This window comes from Panthera tigris, chromosome C1, assembly GCF_018350195.1.
Source record: "Panthera tigris isolate Pti1 chromosome C1, P.tigris_Pti1_mat1.1, whole genome shotgun sequence".
NCBI classification, from domain to species: Eukaryota; Metazoa; Chordata; class Mammalia; order Carnivora; family Felidae; genus Panthera; species Panthera tigris.
In genome coordinates this window covers 112,919,447-112,931,790 of record NC_056667.1, presented here as the reverse complement: position 1 = coordinate 112,931,790, position 12,344 = coordinate 112,919,447, and the positions used below count along the sequence as shown (strand labels likewise).

At 39.5% G+C, this 12,344-nt stretch overlaps 1 protein-coding gene across 1 annotated transcript in view; it reads left to right on the top strand.

Annotated features, from left to right (window-relative positions):
* CNTNAP5 (contactin associated protein family member 5) overlaps positions 1-12,344 on the top strand; it is a 799,405-nt gene that overhangs the window by 694,956 nt on the left and 92,105 nt on the right. The window contains exons 18-19 of the mRNA XM_042994206.1: positions 1,621-1,860; positions 10,068-10,292. Coding sequence (XP_042850140.1) covers positions 1,621-1,860; positions 10,068-10,292 — 465 coding nt within the window. The remainder of the gene's footprint in view (positions 1-1,620; positions 1,861-10,067; positions 10,293-12,344) is intronic.

Below are 12,344 nucleotides of genomic sequence, written 5' to 3'. Positions count from 1 at the left end.
CCAAGATTTAATAGGATTGTAGGACTAGAAATGAATGGGGCTCAGAAAGGAGAGTTGATGGATACAGAAAATAAATGATAAGTTGGTCCTGCTCTTATTATTATTTTTTTCTCTTTATTAGTACACTTTATAGACCTTGAAGACCTAAGTGTATCCTCCCTTTATTCATGTGTGTGGACTTGAGGCCACAGTGTTGAATTTGGACTAGAACTTTTGTTTTTAAAGGCAGTCTGGGCCTGTGTCTTCTCTGGGATCTCCCATGATTCCAAGCACCAAATAAATAAATATATCCTGATCGGGGGTGTGGAGGTGCCTGTGTGGCTCAGTCAGTTGAGCGTTTGACTTCCACTCAGGTCATGATCTTGCAGTTCAGGAGATCAAGACCTGCATCAGGCTCTGTGCTGACCACTCAGAGCCCAGAGCCTGCTTCAGTTTCTGTGTCTCCCACCCCCCTCTGCCTCTGTCTCTGCCCATCCGCCTCCCCCTGCTCATGCTCTGTCTTTCTCTCTCTCAAAAACAAATAAACATTAAAAAATTAAAAATAAATATCTCCTGATGAGATTTAGTTTAATTTCTTGGCTTATTGTCTCTCTGTTCACATTTTTCTGATATCTGAGGTTTGGGATAGTAGAGTCCTGGGTTCCCAATGGTAACAAAATCCTCTGTCACTTGGAATCTACTCCATTCTTAAATAATTTGCAAAGAGCATTGTGAATCTCTCTGATAACTTCAGGATGTACCCACAGCAGAAAAGTTGGGTTATAATCCGGTTCTGTATTCCAGAAGGAGAAATTTCTCTTCCAAATAATAATTTGGAGGTAAGTGCTAGGATAGTGCTCTCTGTCTCTCTTTATATATACACATACATATAAATGACCTACTGGTTCCAGTCATTGTAAGGGCTCAGGAGAAGGCATAGAAAAGAGTAATGATTGAGCACATACTGCATTCCATGCTCTTAACTAAGCTTTACGAAAATACACTAAACAGACTTATTATTATTTTACAGATCAAGTAGCTAAGATGAGGTCATCCAGTGGTCAGTGTGGCTAATCAGCTAGTGACCTGGAGTATGACTCCATGTCTGTGTCCCAAAGCCCGCCCTCCTTCCAGGGCTCGCATCGCACTACAGGAGCCATGCAAGACTTGTTCCCATCTTCTAACTTCATGTGCCTAACAGCTTGCTTCTCACTTTGTCCGAAGGGACAATCTCCCTTGTGCATTCTACTTCAGACAAAAGTCTGCTGGAGACGACATCAGAACACATTTTATTTCATTTGCAAGGAACATGGTGATCGAAAGTTTCTGTCTGAAACATGTAAGGTACAGGATTCCATGTGAAGCATATTATTTTTTCTCTTTCTTTCTTTCTTTTCTTTTTTTCTTTTTTTTTTTTTTTTTTTGAGTTGGGGTGAGCTTCTTCCCGGCCTGGAGAGACATGCAATGCATTTTGCACATGCTGTTTGAATTCCTAATTCTCACCTGAAGCTATAATTGAAAAGTTCAACACAGCAGGACCACAGAACGACACATAACTGTTATGAGTATCTGCTATTAAACCTAAAACATTGAATGGTATGATACCTTACTTTTTTTTTTCTTTTATTTTTTACTGCTTAGGGGGAACATCATCAAGACAGAAAGGCTTCCTAGGATGCATACGCTCATTACACTTGAATGGGCAGAAGTTGGACCTGGAGGAGAGGGCCAAGGTCACGTCTGGAGTCCGGCCGGGATGCCCGGGCCATTGTAGCACTTATGGTGGCATCTGCCACAACGGGGGCAAGTGCGTGGAGAAGTACAGTGGGTACTCGTGCGATTGCACCAATTCACCATATGAAGGGCCCTTTTGCAAAAAAGGTACAATAGGCACCTCTGTTCTTCCCGTGTTGTATTCTAGTGCCTCCAAGCCACGGTCAATTCATGCCCTCAGTCAGTTCCCAAGCGATCATTTATCTTCTTCAGTTTCACTCTGTTTAAAGACTCTGTGTAACTCCTCAGCATAATTACATATACCCATCTCACTGTGTGTTGACATTGGCAGTACAGTTGAACTGGATAGATAGTAACAGCATACCATGTCTCCTTGGCCCAGGGGCCAGCTGAGGCCTGGGAGAAGTGGACTCTCATTTCTGTTGTATCAGCCAGATTGCCAGGGGTGCACTATCCTCCCAGTTCCAGTTCCTTAGCCCACACGTGTAATCACAGAATTATAGAATCTACCCCTGGAAGTGTCTCAAGGAGGCTTAAAGTCATTTTAAAGCATTTTTTACAAATAGAGAGCTTATAGGTAAGTGAGTAGACATCTAGCATACATCTAGTAAAATCAATAGCATACATCTAGTAAAATCTCCCTATTCTGCAGATGATGTGAGTACGGTCTGAAGCTTTAAAAGCCTTGCCTGGAAACTCACATTTAGTTCATCAAGGGTCTGGGAATGAAACACAGAGATCAAAATCCCTGCCCCGGTGTCTTTCTATATCCCCTCCTAATCTTATTATTTCATTATATTGGCAAAACTAACCATGATGGATGTATATCTTGAACGAGGAGTGATGATCATGGTGTAAATTCTCTAGAAAAATTCAAGATAACTCTACAAACTATAAAATGGGATTATTCAGTATAAACACTTAGTATTTTTTCAAACACAAAGGCAAAAGATTAGGTCTCCTATCTTTGCAAGATTGTAAAGTTTATTTTATTGATGGAAAGAAAAAAGTTTGTTGAACAAATAATGTACACAATATTTCAAGAGCAGCATTTAAGCTATTAAAATGTTTCAATTACTTTGAAACACCATTTACATATAAACAATGATGGCAATTATACACAATTCTTGTCAATTCATTAAAACTCATTTCTCAAACACCTCTACCAAACAGTGCTTTATTTAGTCCAATTTCCTGTTGGAACTTAAAAACAATGGAGAAGAGAGGAGCACTCAGTGTTCTCTTTGAAGGACTCTGTAATTTAAGCTCTTCATCATTCACGCTGGCCTTCTCCCCAGTCAGATTGAATTACTTGCTTATTATTGTTGAGAACCATTGTATTTGTTGGGGTAAAAAATAATGGTACAAACTTTAGGGCCAACAGTGTGTTGGGCCCTTCCTTCATCAGCTTGACATAAAGTGGTCCCATCCCAGTAGGTATTAAATGTGCTAAGAGACACAAAGACACCACTGGATTTTCACCCTGAGTGAGGTCTCTGATTAACTTCCCCTAAAAAAAAACCTTAAATGCCACACTTAGTCTAGTCCCAGAAGAAGCAAATACAGAATAAACACCACCAGCCCTAGTTACAAAGGTATACTGGCATTGTTTTCCAGGATCTATATCCAAGTTGTATGTTTGAAAGAAAGAAAAAAAAAAAAAAAAGAACAGTGTTGTTCTATATTTCTCCAGAGACATTGGTCAGACATCTCATAGATCATATTGTTCTAAATTTAGCCTAATTTTTCATTGGCTTTTTCTTTCCCCTGAAACAACTCTGATTAAGTATCTTCTGTCCCTACCCCCATATCTTTTTGCTGCATATATTGAAATAGCCTGTGTTCTCTCCCCATTTTTTACTTTGATCTATAAGCAAAATAGACAAATATGTGCTTAGCCTTTTCAGCTTGCTTCATATTTCACAGCCCCAGACTTTCACCCCTTTCTCATAAATCTAAGGAAATGATTCCCTTTATATTCAGTACCTGCATAGTATGTAGAAGAAACCTTTTAACCTAGTCTTGTAGCCACACCAATTGCCTAGGGAAGTGTACCATTGGAGCCATTAGCTATGTGATGGTCCTGAACAAGGGTGCTTTTCTATGTTATTAACTAGTAGGGCATGTAACTTAGGGGGTGCAGATACTGGAAATATGTGGGGTGGAGTTACCAATGCCTGGGCCAGAACCATAATCCACTGATCCACTTCCTGTTTCTGATGATAGTACAAAGTAACAATAATCTTGAGATTAGTTAGTAGTTATTGACTGCAACATACATTCCTTATGGCCAGCCTAGTGGGGAGGATATTAACATCCACATTTAACATATTGAGAACATTGAAGTTCATGGAGTTTTAATGGCTTGCTAATAAATGTCAGAGCTGAAGATCCATCCAGCACTTTTTGGTTTCTTTTTTATCTTTAAAAACCCTAATTTCATTCTGTATAGGAATATAGTATTAGGATTCAAATATTATTTTCTGCTTTGTGTGTGTGTGTCTTTTTTTTAATGCTTATTTTTTGAGAGAGAGAGACAGAGACAGAGACAGAGAGACAGAGTGTGAGCTGGGGAAGGGGCAGAGAGAGGGAGACATAGAATCTGAAGCAGGCTCCAGGCTCTGAGCTGTCTGCACAGAGCCCAGTGTGGGGCTCTAACTCACAAACCGCAAGATCATGACCTGAGCTGAAGTCAACACTTAGCCAACTGAGCCACCCAGGCACCCCTCTCTCTCTTTTTAATTGAGATGTAATTTTTATACCCTAAAATCCACCGTTTTAAATTGTATAATGAAGTGATTTTTAGCATATTCACAAAGTTGCATAGCCATCACCATTATTTAATTTCAGAATATTTTTATCACCCTAAAAATAAATATTATATCCATTAGTAGCTACCTCTCATTCACCTTTCCCCACTGTCCCTAAAAAACAACTGATTTACTTATCTATCTGGACATTTTAGATAAATGGAACCACTAGCCTTTTTGTGTCTAGATTCTTTCACTTAGCATGTTTCTAAGATTCATCCATGCTGTAGCATTTTTTAGTATTTTGTTCCTTTTTTTTTTCCAAAGAGTATTTTATTCCATTATATGGATCCAACACACACACACACACACACACACACACACACACATATCTGTTCATCACTTGGTGGCCATTGGGATGTTTCCATTTATTTGGTTATTATAAATAATTCTACTAACATTCATATATATGTTTTTGTGTGGACTTATATTTTCTGTTCTCTTGGGCATATACCTAGAAGTAGAATTACTGTGTCATATGGTAAATGTATGTTTAATTTTTTGAGGAAACTGGCAAACTATTTTCAAAGTGGCTGCTCCATTTTACATTCTCACCAGCAAAGTACAAGGATTCCAATCTCTCCACATCCTCACCAACACTTGTTATTATCTGCCTTTTTAATAACAGACATGTTACTGTGAATGTGTGAAATGGTATCCCATTGTGGTTTTGACTTTCATTTCACTGATGACAAATAACACTGGACATCTTTCATGTTCTTATTGACTGTATACCTTTTTTGGTGATACATTAATTTAAATTTTTGCTTGTTTTTTGATTGAGCTATTTCTCTTTTCTTTTTTAGTTGCAGGAATTGTTTGCATATTCTGATTATAATTCTCACATTAGATATATGCTTTGTAAATATTTCCCCCATTTTCATTTTCTCCATTATACCTTGTGAAACACAAAAGTTTTTCATTTTCATACCATCCAGTTCTTCTTATTGTTTTATTTTAGTTGATTGTGTTTGGTATTATGTCTAACAAATCATTGCCTAACTGAATCTCATGAAGATTTATGTCTATGGTTTCCTCTAAGAGTTTTTATAGCTTGATCCAGTTTGAATTAATTTTTGTAGCTGGTGTAAGGCAGGGGTTCAATTTAATTCTTTTGCCCATGGATATCCAACTATTCTAACACCATTTATTGATGTGTGCTTGTCTTTAGCCCCCCTCAACCCCCACTATTGTATGAAGAATCTAGGTATAACTGTCATACTGTTGTCATTTTTTTTCCAATTAAAAAGTTAGACAATATATTTGGAAATTTACCTGGAAATATATTTGGAAATCTAGAAAAATAAAAAATCTAATTCCTCAAAGACAAGCATTAAAAAGAAAATCTGATTTTCTTCTAGCTCTTTTCTTTGCATTTAACCTAGCTGCTGTAATTCTGCATTTCATATCTACATTTTATGCCTAAATTTTCTTTATTTCGTTTTATACACATTCCTGTATAATTCATCAGTTTTAATGACTGCAGTATATTTCATCTGGTGGGGTTGCCTCTGCTCGTGTCACCCATTCTATCCCCAGAGCAATTTAGCTTAGCAACAGTGGTGCCATTCTGCAATCTGGCACTTGATCTGCCTAAATTCAGCTTCTAGCTCCTCTACAGTCTACAGTGTGTGGCATTGGTTGTGTAACTTGCCTCCCAATTCCTTGGTTTTCTCATCCAAAAAATTAGAAAATTCAAAAATCCTTTACGGAGGATTGTGGTGAACATTTTTTTTTTTAACGTTTATTTATTTTTGAGAAGAGAGAGACAGAGCATGAGCGGGAGACGAGAGAAAGAGGGAGACACAGAATCTGAAACAGGCTCCAGGCTCTGAGCTGTCAGCACAGAGCCCAATGTGGGGCTCGAACTCACAGACCGCGAGATCATGACCTGAGCTGAAGTCGGATGCCCAACCGACTGAGCCACCCAGGCGCCCCTGTGGTGAACATTTTAACGAGCACTTCACAAAGCACTTGGAATAATGCCTGGCAAATAAAGTCCTACAGAGCACTTGCTCTTATTATTGTCTTGGAATTTTAGATTGCTCCAATTTTTGCACAAAAATAAAGCTGTGATAAACACATGTATTGATTTTTTCTCCGTAATGGAATTTCAGTGAAAAAATAGTATGCATATTTAGGTACTCTTTACCAATTGCCAAAAACCTGTTGAAAAATTATTTATTATTTACCTTCCTGACATCATATCTTTCTTTTTTTTTTGCTTTTTATTACAAAAAAACCCAATTCTATATGATAATAGGGAGAAGAGTTTCAGAACCCTCATGCATCCATTATCTAGCTTCAAAAATGACCAACTCATGGCCATTTTTATTTCATCTATACACTCACATCCTCTCCTCCTCCTCCTTTATTATTTCAAAGCAAACTTCAAATATCACATCATTTTGTCTATAAATATTACAATATGTATTGCTAAAAGATAAGAGCTTATTAAAAACACAGATCCACAGGATCTTTGCAATAAGAAAAATTAAACATGTCTAATATTACGAAATATACACTCACCATTCAAATTGCCAATTTTACCATTTATTTTTAGTTGGATGTTTTGCCAAATTAATGACAGCTTGATTAATTTCTAGGTAATCACTGGCCTACTCATTACCTTTATACTCATTCTAAGTTGTGTCCCTATTATTGAGACCAACTATTGTCCATTGAGTTCCTACCATGTGTCCTGCTTTTGCACAATGTCCTTCAATTGTTCTACCCACCACAAGATTAAATCCACCCCTCTTAGTAGGTGACATTTTGAGCTGAGGTTGAGGGGGGATCCCATGAGATTGTTGGAGAAGGGGCACAGCCAGGTTCCAAGCTCCCAGTCCGTCAGACTCCACAGCTGGCTCAGAGATACATTCTCTGCAGTGCCACCCTGTTTCCCTGCTGTTTCTTATAATTCACTCAACACTTTACTCCTGGTCAGTGTGGAGCTCCTCTTTCCGGTCTGATTAGGCTACTCTGACCATAGAGACATGCAGCTCTGGGAATCACCATCTCTGTCACACACACATCAGACTCTAGGCTACCTCTCATTGTGGTTTGTTTTGTTTTGTTTGATGCATGAGCTTTCTTCTCAGAATGTAATCAGCATAGTTTTAGATGATCACATCTAGTTAAAATGTTTCTTCCAATTAGACCAGTGGTTTTGTGTGTTCAGATAAATCACTCAGGGAGCTTAAATATGATCAGGTAGCTTAAAATCTTAGACTATAAAATACAAGAAACTTAGAGAATAATAGAATCCAGTGTTTTGCTGAAGGAAGTTTTATGTTGAAAGTGACAGTATCTAAATATTAAACATTAAAATAATTAAACATTAAGAATAATTAGATCTGGGGTTAGGAGAGAAGGGAAGACAGAAATTTGGTAGGATACTTCTAGCTTAAAAATGCTTTACATTGTAATTTCCTGTCCTAAGTATAAGGAAAAAAATGAAATCTGTATATGCCCACATCTAATATGCTATTCATAACAGAATGCTCTGAATTATAGTTATATTTGAACACACACACAACATCAAATAAAAGCCATTATTCTGTTAACGAGGAGATAGTAGCTCAAAATGCAGGCCAAGCGTCCCCAAGGAAATTCACTCAAGGAAAGTGCTTGAATCAAGCTGATGATTAACCAGAATCCTCTCTGTCACAAGTCTCTGCTGCATATCTTTGTAATCAGGAGTACGGATGTTGTAACCTGAATGATAAATGCAGAACACTTTCTCTGAACCTTTAGTCAAAATGAACTGGTATTCCCAATCTGCCACCAATATGCATAAATATGCAACTTTAATTTTTTGGCACTGTTACAGACTGTTATAGAATTTTCACAAAGGTAGAACAAATTTGCAGTGAAATTAGGAAGGGAAAGCCAGGTTTGATTATGTTCTAGGTGCCACCAACTCAATCAAGAAATTTCATGGAGAATTAGGTGAATTCCACATATCATTCAGGAAAAAAAGAAACCAATCACGCCAATATGGGTTCATGTTTATTGTGCTATCTTTATGGTAAAGGTTTGCTGCAAGATCTGAGCTATGTTGTTCTAAAAGGAACCTTTCCTCTGTGCCCTGATAGTATATTACTCTATGGCAGTAACATTGAAAGAGAACTTACGAGCAGCCTTGATTGAAAGAAAAGAATATCTCAGGGCACCTGGGTGTCTCAGTCAGTGTGGCATCTGACCCTTGCTTTCGGCTCAGGTCATTATCTGAGTGAGTTTGAGCCCCGCATGGGGCTCTATGCTGACAAGGCTGAGACTGCTTGGGATTCTCTCTCTCTCCCTGTCTCTCTGCCCTTCCCCTGCTTGTGCTTTGTCTCTCTCTCTCAAAAATAAACAAATACACATGAAAATTTAAAAAAAGAAAGAAAATATTCCGGCATTGGGTTGGGTATGCAGTCAATAAACAGATAGTTTGTGAAGGAAATTGGGATGGGTTCAGGTTGAAGTCTCTTCTAATATGGAAAGTCTGTAAGTTCACACTGTAGTGGCTAACTGTTAGAAGCGCTCTACACACAGTATCTCATTTATCCACTGAGAAATATAGTTGACGTAAGTGTTACACTTCCCATCCACCAGATGCCAAAACAGTCTCCACAGGATTCACTAGCTTGCCTGGGACCACACAGCTAGTATGAAATTGATCCAGCCCAGACCTAGGGCTGAAGCCAAATCCTGTGCCAGTTCCACCAAACTAAAGTGGCAACAGTTGGAGTAAGCATATTATGGAGGGAATGTGGGTGATTTGCACATTCCTGCTAATTGAATGTCATAAATTTGTAGATGCTGCCTTTCTCCATGGTGGCGGCAGAACAACGTGCGATGCTATAGGAATTGTTTCCCATAGGAAGCCCTGTTTGCTCAAGTCTTGGCTCTTTTTGGACTCGAATGTCAATTCCTAGACATCCCAAAAAATGGAGTCCAGGGGTTGAATACCCATGCCTTTTCTACTAGTTCCATGGATTCTCTCTCTTCTGTTTCCATGGATCCTCACGTTTTATCCAACACCATAGAGGGTTACTGCAGAGCCTCCTCCAGTGTCCTATTCTCAGTAACTTAGAACCCACTCACAATCCTCCTAACACACCAGAAAAGCACTAGCTGGAACAGTTAGAACCTCAGTTTTGAAACGAGGAAGGTCGCAGTGAAATTTATCACTACGGTGCTGGCGGCAGGGACGGTTTATCTTTGCTTCTCGAGAAATCCGCCTGGCACATGGTAGTTATACCGCAAATGTATGTTAAACTGGAACTAAACTCCAGGTTGCAAATCTCAGCTCTCTTTTTTAAAGCTATGCAACCTTGTTCAAGGTGCTTAACCTCTGCAGCCTCGTGTTTCTCATTTGTAAATAAGAGTAATGACTTCTGCCACTTCGAACTTATTGTGGAAAGCGTAGTGTATAATTCAGGTAAAAAAAAAACCCTCACATAGTGCTTGTTGCTTAGCAAACAATAAACAGTTATTGCTAGCCTGAATAATCGACTAAATGTGGCAATGTGTGCGTTCCCCTCTTCTATGTTTCAGAGGTTTCTGCTGTTTTTGAGGCTGGCGCTTCAGTTACTTATATGTTTCAAGAACCCTACCCGGTGACCAAAAATATAAGCCTCTCATCCTCGGCGATTTACACAGATGCAGCTCCATCCAAGGAAAATATTGCGTTTAGCTTTGTGACAGCTCAGGTGCCCAGCCTCTTGCTCTACATCAATTCATCTTCTCAGGATTCCCTGGCCGTCCTGCTCTGCAGGAATGGTGAGTACTGACAGCATGAAGCCTGACGAAGTGTCATGTTGGGCTGAGGGACAGTGCATGCCCTCCAGAACGCTGCAGAATTTCAACTTAAATTTGGTCCCACCTGGGCAGCTTAATGCCAGAGCTCCAGCCAAAGCCTTGATTGTACTTTACCTTTATGACTTGCAATTGGTATTCAGGGCCAGTGTCAATTCATTGCTGAAGTCTCAAATGCGTTGACTTTAATTTGCCTCAACTGTGTCGCAGTAATTCTTTATTATTTATTCTGTGCTGGAGTCCATTAAGTGCAAAGGAGAAGATCATAAGCATATCTGTATTTCGGAAGGACACTCATCACATATATCGTGTCATCTTTGCTGCAGTCTCCTTTACTGGGGGCCGTTAAAACAACTGGCGTAAATGCAGGCCGTATGCCTAGAAGTCGATTGCCTAGGTCTTGGAGAGAAGTTGTAGATGTGAGTCAAAACCTTGTGGAAAACGGGGCTTGGTGCTGAGGATCAGACTTTGAAGAGAATGTACACAAAATGGAATCTGCAAAGGTTAGAAGGGTATAGGGGCTGGAACGCACTTGATGCAAGGGATGTTGAAGGACACCAAGTCTGACAGTGCTTAGGAGAAGTCAGGTTTTCTCACTACGTAATTCCAGCCAGCAATGAGCAGGACTTTTGGTCCTGGTCAAGAGCATGTGAGATCGGAATCCTAGGGGATGGAACAAGTATTAGAACTGGTCATGAGGGCAAAGATGTGGCCATCCCAGTCGTCTGATCTCAAAGAACACATTCCCATGATTAAGAAAATGTTCTTTCTCCTCTTGTAATTTGCCAATGTAATGAGAGGAGGCTGGGCTTTAGAACCATCCCTGGGATGGACTGTGCTGAGGCCATAGAAGGCCATTGGAATATGCAGCCATACTCTGACCTCTTTCGACCTTAGACCGATTTCTCTTGCTCTATTTTTTTTTTTTTGGAAGTGGGGGAGTGGTAGGAGGTCTTCTTCTTTGCTTCATCTTGCTTTCTGTCGATTTATGACACTGAAAGTAAAGAATGATGTGTGAGCCTCACACAAAGATCAAACCTGGTGGGCGAGTGAGTTGAATCAGGCCTGAAGTACATTAAGAATGACAGCGTCCCACTGACAATTTTATTCTAAGAGCAAATGCAGGGAAGAAAAAAAGAGAGAGAGAGAGCCTGGGTGGTGACTGACCACTCCAAGACTATCTGATCTTGAAGAGCCTATAAGAGAGAAAGGAACCATTATGGGTTATTAGACCTCTTATTAGTCAGCAGACCTTTGTATGATTAGAACCATTATATTAACATGTCAGTTCTTAAACTTTGCCCCCATAATGTCTCTGTGAGGTGAATAAGGCTGGCTGAGGATGCTGAGGCATAGATTAACTGATTAACTTAGGCCAGGCAGATAACTCAGGACACGGCTGAGACCAGAGGCCAGATCTCCTGATAATCAGCCCCACCATCTTTCCTCTAAGCTAGACGATCCTGCTGTGATGTGGCTAGACTACAGTAAGTTACAGAGCAGTGAGATGCAAGTTTTCTGCAAAGCATCTCTTACGTGTGGTTCCATGGCCCATTTGTACCTGCCAGGTTGTATCTGTGGATATAGACAGTGCGTAACAGGAATAAGTATATCTGACTACATAAATACTACCCCACATACTCTCCTTCTCTCTCTCCACACACACACACACACACACACACACACACACACACATTCTGGACACCATTCTAATTAATGTACACAGCTCTTAATTCTTACGATAATCCAACGTGATTGGCGGTATTAATCTCATAGTTCCAGCAACTAAGGCATACAGAGCTTAAATAACTTGCTTAAAATCTCACAGCAAGTAAGTAAAAGAGCTATAATTCAGTCTTCCCTCCTGGAGTCTGATAGCATACTTTATGTCCTTAACCATAAGCTCTAAATGAAGAGTGTTAATTTATTTTTTGAAACAATGTGCTTTAAATAAATTGAATTTATTTCATTAGGCGGGCATGCTTGAATTCTGTCTGATCACTTTTACTTGACCCT